The following is a 17,497-nucleotide window of genomic DNA, read 5'->3' as shown; positions in this document are numbered from 1 at the left end:
AATTATTTATTGGTTTACTTTCTTTAGATAATGTAATAATGAAAACATTTTTTGTATCTATATGAGAATCTTTTAAAAATATTGTGTTAACCCTTCGCTCCTATTAAAAAGTCTTATTTCGATACTCGTGGTGGGCCCTGAACAGCTAGCCCATTTGTGTTGCTTTGTGTTTAACTACAAAGTTAACCCTTATATAAACATATTTTCAAAGTTATAAGAAACAACTTGTAAATATATTAGTTTCAAAACATGTTCCTTTCGAATTTTAAACTTACCTTGTATGTTTTCGTCCTCAGGAACCTGTCCGAAAATAAAAATACCAGGTAATAATAAGAAAGTACAAAAATTAACAAATGCGATTTATAAAATTTAAATGGTGTTCGATTTTATAGTTATATTTTTAAACACAATTTATTGGTATTCCTATAGCTACAGCTATAAACACCAATATTGGTACTATTCTCCAAATAGCTATTTTGGACGGTATTTTTCAAATTAATGTCCCGATCCCACAATTAAAAATATGGTGTTTCAAACAATTTTCTGATGTTCGGTTTTATAGTTATATTTTTAAACACAACTTACTGGTATTCCTTTAGCTACAGTTATGAACACCAATATTTGCACTATTCTCCAAATAGCCATTTTAGACGGAATTTTTCAAATTAAGGTACCGATCCCACACCAACAAAAAGATGTTTCAAGCAATTTTCTGTTGGTTGACATATATATATAAAGTGATTATTCTACATAGCGTGACTTTCAAAGGTGAAGGGCATTTGCAATCGAAAAACTTTTTCCTGTGGCATCAAACAGGTGAACAATATCAGTAGCTATTATCAATAACTAGTGTACGTTGGTACCTGTTGCTGAAACTGGGAGATACGGTCAAGTAATCATTATTGTTGCTCTGATTTTCTATATATATAAATGACAACTATAATATCTTAAATTACACATTTCAGACATAAAAAAGTAGTTTTGCTATATTTTTTCGCTACTTGCATACTGACGACTATTGTTTTAAACAAAAGCTTTGATATACATCATACAGTCAGATATTTCGTTCTCGCGTGAACAAAACTATGATACAATTTAAAAATAATCATGAGTAATCACACTAATTTGTTGCAATTTAAATGAAGATTAAAGAAAATATACAAATCTGTGTGTAAAGCACAAACAAATATTTTATTGATAATGAACAGTTAAAGATAAACTAAAAACAATTGCGGTCGGTTTCAATTAAGATAGATAAAAATGTAAGACAGGATGAAAATAACTGAAATATGAAATTGTGTTTAGCAAGAAAATAAAGTTGAGTTTGACTTAGAATTGAGCGTGAATGGGATAATTGAACAAAAAGTAAAGAAAAATACAATTGAATGTATCTCATGAATGGGTAAATAAAGAAACTCACACAGAACGTCACAAGCGAGTCTTGGCTATTTGAAAGCTAGAACAAAATTCCTTGAAAGCACAAGAACCATGCTTTTACAATCTAAACCCTCTTTACAGCCGACTACTCACACTCGGAGTAATAAAGCCGGATATAATACAACTATCCTAAGAAAAAGGGCTAAATTTACCTGGTTCTGAACTTTCATACAAATTGAAACATATAAACTATGAGATGGTGGAATATATATACATATTGTTATAGACCATGGGTGAGCAACCAAATTTTTTCCTGGCCATGGATATGGCCAGTCTATCACAGAAATGGCCACACTATTAATAAAACAGAACATTTTCGCTAAATAAATTTATTTCAGGATTCTAATGAGGTCAATTATAAACAAAACGCAAAAGTACAAAAAAATACTTTTACAAAAGTACAAAATTGTGAAATTTCAATGAAACATTTGGCATTATTTTTCACTAACCAGCTAAAAAACGCACTATCGATGATTTTACGAGTTGGCTACACATTTTTGCGAAATGGCCACACATGGCTAATGGGCTGCCTACACAGGTTATAGACTATGTTTTTAATATTTTAATTTAGACCAGTACTCTTAATCTCTGGTCCTCGAATTTTCTTCAGGTGTTCTATGGAAAGGATACATGATTACGGAAAGGAAGCGACAGCATAGTATACTTTTATTTCTGACTTAAGTCTGTTGTTTGGTTATCTTTAGTTTGTGAAATCATGCAAGTTGTAAAATTTTCAGTTAAAGAGGCAAAATGTTTTATATATAGCTGACTAGACTTTACATTAATTTTACTAAATAATCAAAAAGAATTTGCTCTGTGACAAAATATTATACCACGCTAAAATCAGAAGTGGGATTATTTTGGTGAAAATAAAATAGAATCTAGACTGAATATCAAAATGATGACACCTACTCAAAATGACATCGAGTACTTGCAAGAGATGATGAGCAAGTGAAAAGAAAGACAAACAAAAAGAGATAGAGCATTAAAAGAAGATAAAGAAGAACGAAATAGAAAAGTAGAAGAAAGAAACAGAGAAATTAAAGGAAAACCAAGAAAAAAGAGATTGAGAAATAAAAAATGACCAGGACCGGATTAAGAACTTGAATCCTCATGTAAATTATATAGGTGGGGCTGTCAGAACTGAATTGTATAAATAAGTCAAGCACAATTCAATACTATTTATTAACCACACTTTCAGCAATATACAAATAGAAGCGATAGGAAGATAATATATATATATACTAATTCTACTATTTATAATAAATGAAAAGTAATGACAACAATTTTATTTTGTTAAATGATGAGAAAATATTTATGAAAAAACAAGCTGTAAGAATATGTTAATGATAAGTTACAAAATAATAAGTTTATATGAAACGAATTAAGTCGCTAGTGTCTTAGTGATGCAGTTGCAGACATTTTCTTCAATGACCCATCCAGTATTTTATTTACTCCTCCCTCAATTCAGCCCTCAAGAAGAAAGAGACAGAAAAATGAAAAGAAGACCAAGATGAAAAAAAGACAACAAATTAAAGGAAGGCCACGAAAAATAAGATATGAATTTAAGAGAAGAAACAGACATAAGATTTAAAGAAGGATTAAGAATAAAAATCGAAAGAAAAGATCGAAGATGTGCAGATGCACTAAAGAAGTATAAAAAATATTTGTAAAGTACGTATAGATTATAATTAAAAACATCTATGAAGTACAACCAAATCAACAAGGTACAAAAGAACCCAAATAATAAAATAAAACATCTGAAAAGTTAATTTGTAAATTCAGAGACACCTTTTACCACTACTGCTGTACCAGCTATGACAGCAGAATCCTCCTGGACTACACCAGCTATATCACTACCTCATCAAGCTTTAGAATTTAGCTGGTCAGTTCAACAACATCGCTCAGTCGAGAAAAACATATTATGATGGATACTATAGGAGGCACATCAGGCTAAATATGGGGAATTAATAATTTATTTATATAAGCAAATGGTTAGAATCTGCTCTTCTAATATTTATATATACATCGAAGCAGTAACCCTTTAAAATAATACTAAAATATACGAAACAGACCTCGAATATGTACAATGGAGATGGATACATTAAATACAGAAAAGAGGGTAGCATAACATATAGATATATTATAGGTTAGAAATGCTTTAAGTCTCTCTTCTCCTTGTGCCAATATCCCTCTCAATGCACAAAAACACAGCTGATGGGCTATCTCATTATCATGGATTTACATCAATGCCCATCACTACATCGCTTCCTTGAAATAAGATTACACCTGGATAAATGTTGAAGCTCTGCTAGTTGTTTCTGGTGTAATATTAAATAAAGAAGTGTTGAAATGCAAAATCTACTGCATAACAGTGTAAGGTGAGATTCATTCAAAAAATATTGGCATTATGATGTTCCGGCTAAAAAAAAATACAGGTACATCATACCCATTCCATCTGTGGTGTCAACAAGCTTGTTCCCTCAAATACCAACAGGATCAGAAATACTGAAAAACTGGATGATGATTAATGATAAAGAAAAATGGATCAGTCATTTCTGAATATACAAGGAAACTGTGTGAGAACTGATATTACGTTATCTTAGGTGTTACAAAGAGCTAAGTAAGACAGAATAAATGGCACAAATAATGTCCTACTAGGTTTTTATATGATCCATAAGAATTGATATTACACACAATTCATCAGTGAACATAGAATCTGTAGAGGAGAAAATAAAAGGCTGCAGTAAATCGTGCAGACCCAACAAAATTACCTGATTTTGAGCCATCCATAAATGTTTCAAAAGAAGGATGACTCCCAAGGTGTTAATTAAACAGAAGTTGGTACCTCCCGTCAGAAGTACTCAGATGATGCAACAAATGCATAGTAGAGTGTACTTAGGTTTTGCTTCTTACTAGCAACATTTTACTTTTTCCTTCTCTCGTGATTTATTCCTTCTTGCTCATATCTCCCTGCCTTTCCTTTTTTCATTTATTAAATATCTGTATTTAATATTTTTTTCTCAAAACTATGCCAACAGGTCCCTTTCTGTCTGTCCTTTCACATATACCTTTCATAATTAGGATTATAATGCTTATAAGTGTAGGAAGTTTCATAAACTTCGCAGCATCTGAACAAGGAAGGTAGCCAATTCCTCCAATAATTATCTAGCCATTTTGGGTTGAAATCCCCTAACCCATTAGAGATTGACCAAAAGTCAGCCACTTTCTCACCTCTCTCGATGATAACCAATTCTTACATGCACTTCATAACAACTTATCTCTTGAAAACTTTACACAGATGGCTTGACAAAACAATAGGTCTGTAAATATAATGAATCTCGGAACCCTCCTCACACTTACAAAAAGGGATAACAATAGCTTAATGTCATAAATCTGGAAACTCTTTCTTCTGCCAAGTTCTGTTAAAAAGAATCAGAACATTGAGAGAGGCATGAGAGAGATGGCGTAGCATCTTCTAATGCACATGATTTGCTCCAACTTGAATGGTTAATTACAGTTACAAACACAATCAGGCCTAAACTAATGTCGGAATATTTTGCTCATATCTTAACAGCCAAGAAATCTGTGGAACATGTGTAGATGCTGTAGTGGTGAGAAAAGCACTCTCCAAGAGTTTTTCTAATTCCCAGTAGATCAGCCACTTATCTCAAATGACCATGGAACTAGTGGAAAAAATACTGGTAGTGAATTTAATTCAACATTCTTTCTTACTCTGATGTACCAAGCATGGGCACAAGCCTTCTGAAAGGCGGTTGGTACGAATGGGATATCTGCAAATGATATCCCAGGCTTCTTTCTGAGTCTATGGCAGTCATATGCTCAGCATGAACAAGGATACCATGGAAAATGTTCTAAGGTCTTACAGATGGTAAGGACAATATGATCAGTTACTGCCTACGTACACTTGTTAATAGATGGCAGTATCAAACTTGGAGTAAGTGGTGAAGAAAGGTTAGCTTGCCTTCTTCAACTTTCACCACAGCACATGAGTTAGATAACATTGACTCTGGCCAATCTCCCTCAGAATAAGGATAAAATGGTCATTGTATACTTATCAAGATAAAGAAGGGTGGAGAGAAGACAAAACAATAAACAGATTTATCACAGTAAACATCTGACTTGGGGCAAGGAAATAAGTATATTCCCCAGTACTGAAGAAAGGTTGTGTTTTGAGAGCTAAAGCTATACAGGTCAACCCCTCTCACCAGTATATCTACTACCCTAGAGTGAATTGTGTCTATTTAAGTCTCCCAGGATGATGAAGGGAGATGGCAACCACTCAATAAAATCATAAAGGTATACTGGAATGAATACTTCTTAAGTGTTAGGTTTTTATGTATGGGCTAGATTCTTTACAGTAGGTGTCTGTGATTTGTTGGTGATAAATTTCACCAATAAACAAACAGCACACAATCTACTTGACTTAAATTAATATATTAAAACAAGATAAACGGATATACAAATGTTTGTTACACTATTGGTTATCCAAAGCTTCAAATTGTCTCTTTTTCGTCCAAATCCACACAGACAGGCTCAATTACTTTAAAATACAATAGACAAGACAAATTATTTTTCTGTACTCTGTTATTACAATACAATCTGTGATAATTTCACTTTAAACATCGCCACTATACACTTTTTATGGCTAACCTCACAATCACTCAATCTAGATCTAGCTATATCGAACTAAATTTTCGACACGTAGTTACTCCCCCCCCCCCCGAGGTCTAGAACATTTCACATACTACTAGATATTATGTAATAATACTCAGAAGGTTCTAGTAACATGATGCAATAATATAACAATCGTCAATTCATAACTATTGAACTCCACAATGGATGATTCGTAAACAGTTATGTAAACAAACTTGCGATAAACTATCGTTTCTAAAAATAACTAAATTTAACACTCACGCTAGATAAACTATATAAAATCATAACTCTTAAACTGAAACAGTCGTGTATATCTTAGATTATGTGACAAGTAAAAATAGTGTGACAGTACAACTAATGGAGACATGGATGCCAACAGCTTCCAAAGTCAAAGGTCTAGTAAGTGATATAGTCAAGGAAGTATGATAGTCAACTAGCAATGCTATTTCCACACAAGCTTATATTTTGCACAACCTATTGTTTCTGTATAATAAATACTGCTGAATGGTTACAATAATTGAAGTTTCCAAGTGTTTTTTATAAGGAGACACACACAGGATGGTAAGAATTTTATCAGAGCCTTGGTACCATTTAAATTAACACAACTCTTTGACTGTTTTATTCTACTTGCAAGTCTATTTTAACCTAGATTGTTAAGATTTAGGTGGAAAAGGTTATTTTGTTTTATCAATATAAGGCAGAATGACCTCCACAGATCCTGCCCTTGTTTGAAGAGGTTAGTCCTCATTAGAGGAAAAGGATTCTAGTGATCAGGGAAAGACCAAGTAATAGTCCCAATCACTCATGTGTTCCTTATAGGAACAGAAATTGGGGTTAGATGTTGATTTATCTATTTGTTTGTTTATGGAAAGAAAACGAACTAATAAGTGATCAATGAAAAACAACAGACAGGATATAGATATCTGTTTTCACTCCCAGTGTGACAATAATTCAGCAGCATAACTCCATTGTTACCACCTTCCTCACCTCTGGATAGATGTTAGTGAATTTTCATCCGTTGTCCCTCTTTTGTCTCTATCCATTTATGGCATGATCTAAAGTATGAGATATAGAAACCAAAGTTATTAACACAGTATGGTTATCATGGTCTTTGCCACTGCAACAAACAGACTAGAAAGCCACAGGACTTTATGGAGTGCAAAAACCAGTGACAGCGAAGACACCGGAGAAGGTTTGGAGTATATGGATAGAATTTGCAGTTCAGATAACCTGCCTTAACATTGACAGAAGCAGGGGGGAAGAGAATTCAAAATATTGTAGGGGTTACTCCAATAGATATGCCCCTGATGACCTTTGACTTCAAAAGTTCACAGTCCTGTAGCCATAATGTTTTAACTAGCAGTTCTCCAGATCTTAATTAATTTATTGACATAGGAGAATCAGCAAGCCTCTTTGGATGAAAAAGGAAGATCACCTGGAAATGAAATTTTTTATAAAGATTGTAAAATCAGAAATTAAGGTATGGAATTTTAAGGAGATTGTAACTGGTTAATTTTTTCATGTTTATTTATAATCCATAAGGTTGGTTGTTTTGAATTTCATGCAAAGCTACACGAGGGCTATCTGCATTAGTGCTTCCTAATTTAGCAGTGTAAGACCAGAGGGAAGGCAGCTAGTCATCACCACCCACTGCCAACTCTTGGGAAACTCTTTCATCAACGAATAGTGGGATTGACCATCACGTTATAACACCCCCACAGCTAAAATGGCGAGTATGTTTGGTGGGACGGAGATTCGAACTTGTGGCTATGCCAGGCCAAATCCATGAGGAAGAGTTTTAATAATCACTCACCATGGAGTCCTATGGTATGTGCTACAATGCCAAAAGTTTAGCACACTGAGAACAGCAATGCCAGGGTTATGTGGAAATTATACCTAAGCACATCAGTACCAAACATAAAGTCCACAACATTCTTTGGGGATGTTTAATACCAATACTTGGTTCACCCTAGTCACAAATGACCCTGAAGGAACTATCTCGGGGTTTCCCATCTATAAGAAATAGGAATTTAAAGCTAAAGTGTGTACTGAAGTAACTCAGGCACCACTTAACCACTAGGATCTTCTCTGCCCCTTCATGGGTAAGCAAACATGGTGAATGTTTGAATTCCAAAGAAGGTAAGCTACAGAGACAGAACCTTCTCTGAAAATTGTCTTAACCACATTCAGGAACTTACACAGGACCAGAAAAAATTATATATCTGACATGCTCTTGATAATAGTTTCATGAAACTTATATTAAGCCCAATTTCTATTTTTTCTAATAAAAACTGAAAACCTCAGAAGTGAAAATTAACAACTTGCACATAAAAGTAGCTACTACCTTTATTTTTTGCTAATGTTTGGAAAGTCTTTTATTCTTATCATATAGTAAGATGTGATAGGTATTTTCCAACTTAAAATTCTTTTAATGTAGAGAGCTGTCAACTACATTGCAGCAACCATTATCAGACTTGGCAATACTGGTCATATGTGTGCTTTTAAATGTGGAGAATAATTGCCAGATTTTTTCTTTTACTTAACCTACAAATAATCTTAACAAATTTATGTTGATATAGGTATTTGAATACAACATAGCAGATGATTCTTCCATACTGTTTAGTGATAATTACTGCAACAAGTACAAAACAATTAAACTTACCACAATTATATTTTCAGTCAAGTGCCTCACATTTATTTTGTAAAAGTTTCAAATTTTAGTTAATTACTGTCATGTTTAGTAGGCTGAAAAGCCACCCAAGATTAATTAAGAGCTAATTTTTATTATAGTCACTAATTACAAATTATTTTTTAACCTGTGTTTTAGCAGTTAATCTACTATAATTTCCAAGGAAGCCAAGTTCGCAAAAAGTATTCAGATGATTTGCAAATATTGTAAATTAGCCTATGTTACGATTTTATGTATATAATTAAAACAAGTCAAATGTATGTACAAAAATATTTTACACTATAGGAAATCACAGTTTTATCTCAAACTAAATAATTATCTTTCCTTGTCAAAAGTCCACTTAGGCTGATTTAATTACTTTAGAATCCAATTGACAAGACAACTATTTTTTTCTGCTCTTATCACAATAGTATCAGTGAATAATTCACTTATGCTACCCCGTGAGTTAACACAGTTGTATCTCGAATTTTAAATAATTTTCCTTTTCTGACTGAACTGCACTTTTTCTCTACTTTACTTCACCTCTTGACATGCGCTCACTTGGTCGCCTATTATTTATACATTGATCATCGAGACCTCAAACTTTCTGTAAAGTACATAAACAGTGCCGATTTAAAATAACTCTGTTAAGGTAGCAATAAAAATTGTGAAAGCTTGAGTAATGTGACGTCAACAGTATTAGTAAAGCCTTGACAACCATGTAATTGCAATCACAACAGTACGACTCTTACCGAGTTATGTAACCAAACTTGTCCTAACTATCGCCTTTAAAATGATTAACATTTAACTCTCTTGTTATGAAAAATTAATTAAATACTAACTCACAAAATAAATTAAATAATAATGCCTACATTAAACAGTCTTGTATATCTAACAGCCTACTGAAGCCTCAACACAATACAATCTCAGATAGTAAATAAATAAGAACTTAATGAAAAGTAAAAGTATCCCATGGGAATGTGGATTGCAGTATATTGATGGAAATAAATGACCAACAATCGATAATTGAAATGCACAATAGGCACACAAAACCAGTAAGGATCAATTTGCAAGAGTCCATCATTTTAAACTTTTCTCAAGGATGTTACATTTGGATGATGAAAATGTTTATATAGATTTACAAAAACGTTTTTGATAAAGTACCATAAGTCACAGCGAGAGGGTTAAGAGGAAACAAGTGAAATGGATTGTAGGTTGAGAGAATGCAGTTACTTATAAAGGTCACTAGTTGAGTGCCTCAATTGTCAGTGCTTAGACTTTTGCAATTTCTCATTCACATTTTTGATATTGATAGATGCAGAATTAATAAAGTTTGCAAATGATATTCACTTCTTGGGTATTTCTATGTGTATTGAAGATTTTGAGATACTACAGAATGACTTCGATCAATTGGTTAGTTGGACAAATATTTGAAAAATGACCTTTAATTGTAATAAGTGTAAGATAATGAACCTGAATTATCATAATTTGGATCACACTTGAATGTAGATGAGAATCAACTCAATAGCGTGACTGAAGAAATTAATCTTGGCATACTGGGGAATAAGTCACTCAAACCATTGTTGTAGTGTTCTGTTGCTACTAGTAAAGATAACAGGATTTTTTTGGCATATTGCTTACAAGTCAAAAGATGTGATTATCTCATCACTAGTTAAGGCCTTGCTTGGAATACTGTACACAGTTTTGGTTTCTTTATCTAAGAAAGGATAATGACTTATTGAAAAGGGTATGAAGAGGGTTATTATGATAATTCCAGTGATGGAAGGGTTATTTTATACAGATGGGTTAAAATTTCTATCACATATTTTCTTGTGACAAGAAGGGCAAAAGGTGATTTTATTGGAGATTACTAGATAATCTAGAGAATTCATTGGAAAAAAGCGTTTGATTTCTTGTGCTATATTCTGAAGACGATAGGACACACAAGTTTAAGATTTGGAAAAGACAGACTCCTCCAGTTAAGGCATTTTTTCCAACATGATAATTGATTATGGAATGAGTTATTGTTGCAGTAGTGGAGGCCAGCACTTTACAAGTTTAAAAGGTGAAATAACTTTTGAAAGAAAGTGGGTTTAATTTTCTCTTCTGAAGTGTGGGTGTACAAGAACAGCCTTAAAGGATGGACCAAATGGTTCCTTGTTGTTAATAAGTAAAAAAAAATGAAGTCCAATGAGATGGAAGCCCAAAGAAATGGATAGCAAACATGCCTTTTCAACAGTAAGACTGTTCAAATATTTGCTGCTAACACGTGCTATGATCAGTTCTCTGCAAGATATCATTAGATTAGCAGCAAAAATGATAGGTAAAATTAATTGGTAACTAAAACAAATGAATTCAGTATATAATTAAACTTAAAGCATCATAAAAGCTATTAATCATGTCAATAATTGGTATGCTACTGCCACAGCTTTATAGTTAGAACTTAATTTTGATCATTTGTAGTCCCAAGACACACATTGTCAGGATTTAGCCCCAACAAATCATGTACCTAGCAAGGGTGCAAATTTGGTGCTAGATTCTAGTGCCAAAATACCCATACAGCACCAGAAACATTAACTTGTGGCACTAATGAACACTTATTAATTGTATTTATATAGCTAATTTGCTGTTTTATTTCCTTAAGAGCTATAGATGAACTATTTTCCTGTTTCCCATTGGATCTGGAATACTCATGCAATCCACCCACACTCATTTGCATTCACAGGAGAGGTGGTCCATGTAGGAAATCTGCTAACTTCAGAAACATATTGGTAGCAAACACATTTTCACAACAAAATTTTAGCCAATTATCAAGTCAAAAAAAATATGTGTAGTAGACATAACAGGTAGCAATAAATGCATTTATTAGTTTTCAAATATTGTAAAACTTAAAGAATATTTAATGCTCACAAGTCTTGATTTTTTTTACAACAAAAGTTAAGCTTATCTAACATTTAGTTTATAAACACATTTTGTTGATTAAACAAATAATCTCTGCATGAATAACAGATGCAGCAGAATTTCCTCTTTACTAAACATAATGTAGGCAAGTGTTATTAGAAATATGTGATTTAAGTATGGAGTGTATTTTGTTACAAATGTCTAGTGTAATATAACACATTGTGAAGCTTATTAAAAAAACAGGGTAGCTTGATAATATGCGCCAGTAGGCTCTCTGTTACTAAAATTTTAAAAACCATCTGCAACTTAGTTACCCTTAAAAATTCATTTAAACTTAAAGTTACATATCAATCTTTAATTATTTAAAGTGTAAAAAAAGTAAAACTGTCACATCAAAAAATATGCATATATGTAACTTATTATTACTATGACAAACATTACTTGGACTTAGCCATCTTTGATACCCAGTCATTCGAAAAAATTTTCTCACACTGACAGGAAAGTTTCAGATCGTCTTTGAAGACAAATTTTATTTCTTTTATACATTTATGTCAAGAAAATTAACCCTTCTTTGCCATGAACAGTATACTTTCTTAAAACTAGTGTAAAATATGCTACATAAAACATAACATTAAAAAGTTAAAATTTGAGAAAAAATAAACCTACTTTCTCAAATATTCAATTATCACAAGAAATTCATCAATGAGTAATGACTCATATTTAAAAATCAGCGTCAAGAGTAAACTTATGCTCTTCCCGTTTAGCCATGACTCCACACTTCTGATATTCACCCACTTTCTTTTCAAAGAAGTTGGTCTTGCCTTCCAAAGAAATATGTTCCATAAAATCAAATGGATTTTCTCCATTGTAAACCTGAGAAAACAAGATAGAACTGGATTATAAAAATACTATGCTAATATAAAGTTTCATATAATTAAGTCTTTCACAATCAATAAGTTCACAGAACTAATTAAAAACAGTGTTTTTGTATACCAGCTATAATATTTGACAACAAAATTAATATCCAGAGAATATACACATAAATGCTCCTAAACTTTTCATTAATCCAGTTTCAAAATTTACCTTATCACAGCCAAGCTCTAGTAGTAGACGATCAGCAACAAATTCTATGTATTGTTTCATCAATTGACAATTCATACCAATCAAAGCCACTGGTAAAGCATCAGTTAAAAATTCTTGTTCAATTTTCACAGCTTCTTTAATAATCTCCACTACTCTCTCCTTGGATGGTTTATTGACAAGATGACTAAACAGCAAGCAGGCAAAATCACAGTGTAGACCCTGTGTTTAGAATTTTAAGAACAAGCATTAATTTACAGAAGTAAATTTAAATTTTTTATGGACATATCTTATGAATAATTTATTCAGACTTTGGCTTGTTACTGGGACTTACAATATACACCTGAATATTTTTCTGTTTCGAAACAAAAAAATTTTGTTTTGCCAAAGTTCATTCTGAAATCAGTTTAAAAATATATAAATAAATAAAATTTGGTTGATGGAAATGTGGTACATAGCTTTTCAAACAAATACATACATATGTAGAAAATTCTAAATATAATGAAATTAAGAGAACTTTGCACCACAACACAGGAAACAAAAAAGACAAAACATGAATAATAAAATAAGTGGTTTTTATGAGAATTTTTCATAACAAAGTATTCAATATATATATATATATATATAGAGAGAGAGAGAGAGAGATCCTTAAAACTAGGACAGTTGAAAGCAAAACAAGCAGAAGTCCCCAGTTTACCTCATCTCTGCTGATCAGCTCATTACTAAAAGTGAGACCAGGCATCAGGCCACGCTTTTTTAGCCAGAAAATTGAAGCAAAAGACCCAGAGAAAAATATTCCTTCTACAGCAGCAAAAGCCACAACTCGCTCACCAAATGTTGCTGTAGGATGGCTAATCCAAGTGAGAGCCCAGTCTGCTTTCTTCTTTACACATGGCAAGGTCTCAATTGCATTGAAAAGTCTCATTCTAAAATCACAGAAATCCAAAATTAAAACATCTTAGAAAATCACTAGTATTACAGGTTTAAACTTTTCACTTGTTTAAAACATTTAAATGTTGATTGCAAGTTCAATTATTTTTCATTATGTAAGTAGAGATGTACTTATGTAATCACTACTGCTTGAAATGAACAATCTTGTCAGCTTTTTTCTCTTTACATTTTTTCTAGGGTGGGTAGGATCTTACTATGTTCAAAACCTGAAGTATCATAAGAGTAAAGTTGGGCCAGTTCTATGTTGTTCAGTTAGTGCTATTAATTCTTTGCACAAACATACATAACTGTAAAGTAATCATAAATAAGAAATAGTTATCTTACTTAAAGAAATTTCACCTGAATCTGTACATCTTGCTCCACTGACTAACCTTTCATTTGGATCCTTGATGTAGGTGTCAATTAACAAACTATACATTTCTGAGTGAACATTTTCAATGGCAATTTGGAAACCATAAAAACACCTAGCTTCGGTTACCTGCACTTCCTGGCTAAATCGCTCGACCTGTAAAACCAATTAATTCTGTCATTTGAAAAAGCTGATAAATGTCCTCATTTAAAAAACAATTATAAACTTCTTTCTCCACTAGAGAATAGGGGCAAGTTTACTAATAATTAATGTCTGATAAAATACTGCTCCTATTAATACAATCCTTGGAGTATACTAAGTTAATAAATAAATTATGATTTTTAAGAGAAACACTTTAAATATAAAAGCTTAATATTTTGTAATTCTTCAACTTTAAAAAAATGTCTAATTTCTGTACTACTTCTTGAATGCAAAAATTGCAACTAGGGAGACAGAGAACTAATCCTTTGATATTTCTTTTGTACACTTGGATCAATATCAGTACAGGATTTTTAACTCATGTTTTGCTTACAATTCTTGCATGCATACAACCTTACTTGTAGAACCAGCTTTAGCAATGCACATGCACACACACACACTGATAAAAGGATAGAGTTAGAAGAATTACTTACAAGGTTTTCATTAACTATCCCATCACTAGCAGCAAAGAAAGCCAAGACATGAGAAATAAAGTGTCTTTCTTCATCTTTTAACTGTTCCCAGTCATATACATCCTTGGATAAGTCAACTTCTTCTGCTGTCCAAAATGAAGCCTCTGCCCTCTTGTACATCTGCCAGATGTCTGGGTATTCAATGGGAAACATTACAAACCTTCTAGGGTTTTCTCGCAGCAAGGGCTCAGCATCAACATCCCCAGCAACTACTTTTGTATTATTCTGATAAGATCTTTGAAAACCCTACAAATGTAACATTCATTTGTTAGGAACTTGAACATAAAAGTTTTATCTCATTGTCAGAAATGATTATCTGAAATTTTTTTATACCAATGGCAGAGGATATGTTCTTCAGACTTGTAATCTTCATGGTATATATAAATTTGTTTTTGTTTTTTATCACAAAGATATAAAAACAAAAATGAGAGTAAAAAAACGTCTAATTTACATATCTGATGCACATAAACACTTCACTTTTAGCAAACTCCAGTCTAACTCTAAAACCTACAGATAACATCACTTTACTGTATAGCCACAATAAGCTGTAAAATTAGCATAGTCTATTTTATTAATGTTCTTGTTTAAATACTTTTTTATTACCTAAAAATAGTTTAACTTCTAGTTAAGTAGTTCCAGCTTAATTAACTAGTTATACTTAACCTAACTTAGGAATCCCAACTCACTTCTTTTTCCTTGTTTGTTCTTTGTTTGTGTACAAAATCTGAAGATGGATCCTGAAATTAAAATTACTTGTGATTTGAATACATAAAACATTTTGAAAATACACTTTTGGTGTTAATATTTTGTAATCTATATGCCTTAAAAATATTGGAATTTGAAACAGTATTTTATATTTTTAAGAGTTCAGAAAAAGGGGTTTCTTTACCGTTTACGCAGTTTGGAAAAACTGAAAAAGAAAATAACTACTATGGTACATTGGTAGTACTATTACTAATAGATTTAGTATTACGATTGGTAGTGAAAAATGGGATAACCTAAATGGACCCTTGTTATCCGTTCAAGTTCAAAATGAAATGAAGCTTAACTCGTAGCTATTGGTACTGCTATTCAATTAGTGAATTACGTTCACTTAATGAATTCATTTTAAGTTAAAATAATAAAAATTAAAACATACTTGTAAGTTGTACTACTACTACTACTATTTCATCATTTGTATTACAATAAACGAGTTACAACCTAAATTTATGACAACATTGATATTTCACAAATTTTTCGGTCACTCAGTGAGACTTCACAAGTTATTAATAATAATATTAACAAATACATTAAAATAGTAAATCCACCAACCTTGTTCTCCTTATTTAATGTATTTTTAACTTCACTATCTTCATTAAAATGTTCTGGTTTTGCTTTTGTACGAGCATTCAACTTTTGTGGAGATACAACTGAGAGCATTTTGAAGTATATTAAAATACCTGTTTTAAACACTGAGTGTTTAGTTAGAACAAAGGTAAGAGTAAACTAGGAACGAGAAAACTACTAGTACTAGCTCCTACAAAGATAAAAATTCGATTACAAAGACACCCGCGAAAAGTTCCTTCGTAAAGTGCGCCAAACTAGTCAGCAAATAATAGAGCGAGTTAAGGATCACATGATTAACAGATTGAGCAATCAAAAACTGCTTACATAAACCACAAACATTTGGGATAGTCTTAACTAAAAGGGTATACAAAGTCTGTTTTCCTGAAAATAAAATAAGCACATAAATTGCAAAACTTAAATTATATTATATTTTAACCTATTTTTAAGCATTCTCTATGATAACTTATATAGAATGCAAACATAAATGTTCAACGTTATATTCCAAAGCTGATTTTGATTACAATACCATAATTAATCATTAATTGTTTTCTTTTTCTCATTTGGAATTTAATGTTCTTGTTGTTGTTTTTTTTGTTGTTTTTTTGGGGGGTCAGTTGAATGCATATTTTATCTTTTGAATAGTACTATATGTTCCTTCCTTCTCGCTCTCTTTCTCTTCGAATCAAACAGAAAATATCATACAAATAAAATATTACCGTTGTTTTTAACAAAAATATAAAAATGATATAAAAATACTAAAAAATTCAGCTGTAAAAATATAAGTACTTGGTGGATGAGCTAAGACGCAAAAACATTCGTGTAGGTCGTCATGTGCCACCCTTGACACAAACAAACAAGTAAAGACAGGTTCCATGAATAAAAAAAAAAGTGCGATAGCCATTACATTTTCATAGGTACGTCATCTGATAAGATCATTTGTGGTTGAGAGAATTTGGACAAAAATTCTAAGACAGATGCAACACTTTTCAAGACTGTTCCTGAAAAGCTACGGGTTTTATAGGTATAGTAATGAATTAATCTAAACAATATCACTTCTTACGGGACATCATTTAAAAGTTGGTGATAAAATTTTAAAATTTCAATATGTTTAATACAATTTAGCATAGCCTGTTTTAAGCTGAAAATAAATATATCTTTATTCAGATATTTTGCTATATTTTTACATACTTTATCTAGAAAGTATAAGGTTGAAAAGACACAATGAAATAACTTAAATTGTAAATATAATAACATTTTATAACTAAACGATAGCTTAGTTTTTTACAATAAATGGAATGAGTTATTCTGTGCAAAATAAATTCAAATACATATGAATTCTTATTTTTTAAAGAAGTTTCATTTTTTTAGATTTTCTTGAATATAAATATTAGGTTACCGTGGTTTACAATTGCATTCCAGTTGTAGTTGACGTGTAAC

At 31.9% G+C, this 17,497-nt stretch overlaps 2 protein-coding genes across 2 annotated transcripts in view; both read right to left on the bottom strand.

Annotated features, from left to right (window-relative positions):
- Positions 1 to 730, bottom strand: part of LOC106472550 — a 4,040-nt gene extending 3,310 nt beyond the window's left edge. Inside the window, exons 1-2 of the mRNA XM_013933202.2 lie at positions 586 to 730; positions 276 to 300 (exon numbers count right to left, since the gene is read on the bottom strand). Coding sequence (XP_013788656.1) covers positions 276 to 300; positions 586 to 645 — 85 coding nt within the window. The 5' untranslated portion in view covers positions 646 to 730. The remainder of the gene's footprint in view (positions 1 to 275; positions 301 to 585) is intronic.
- An 11,436-nt stretch (positions 731 to 12,166) lies between these two features.
- LOC106472549 (ribonucleoside-diphosphate reductase subunit M2 B-like) lies at positions 12,167 to 16,293 on the bottom strand. Its single transcript, XM_013933201.2, has 7 exons — positions 16,046 to 16,293; positions 15,421 to 15,471; positions 14,696 to 14,980; positions 14,086 to 14,219; positions 13,461 to 13,689; positions 12,767 to 12,985; positions 12,167 to 12,556 (listed from the first exon to the last, which is right to left on the bottom strand). The coding sequence occupies exons 1-7, from the start codon at positions 16,151 to 16,153 to the stop codon at positions 12,404 to 12,406; spliced, it is 1,179 nt and encodes a 392-aa protein (XP_013788655.1). The 5' UTR covers positions 16,154 to 16,293; the 3' UTR covers positions 12,167 to 12,403.
- Between the last annotated feature and the right edge of the window lie 1,204 nt (positions 16,294 to 17,497).

Source organism: Limulus polyphemus, unplaced genomic scaffold (assembly GCF_000517525.1).
Source record: "Limulus polyphemus unplaced genomic scaffold, Limulus_polyphemus-2.1.2 Scaffold5417, whole genome shotgun sequence".
In the NCBI taxonomy this organism is placed as follows: Eukaryota; Metazoa; Arthropoda; class Merostomata; order Xiphosura; family Limulidae; genus Limulus; species Limulus polyphemus.
Note: the sequence above shows the minus strand (reverse complement) of the source record. Positions and strands in the feature narration are given on the sequence as shown.

What these genes read in the sequence shown, in the direction of transcription:
- LOC106472549 (XM_013933201.2), bottom strand. Translation starts at nt 16,153, where the DNA reads ATGCTCTCAGTTGTATCTCCACAAAAGTTGAATGCTCGTACAAAAGCA. An exon ending in GGATAGTTAATGAAAACCTT is followed by an intron (nt 14,220 to 14,695) that starts GTAAGTAATTCT and finishes TTGGTTTTACAG; the next exon opens with GTCGAGCGATTTAGCCAGGA. An exon ending in ATCAAGGATCCAAATGAAAG is followed by an intron (nt 13,690 to 14,085) that starts GTTAGTCAGTGG and finishes CTGTGATTTTAG; the next exon opens with AATGAGACTTTTCAATGCAA.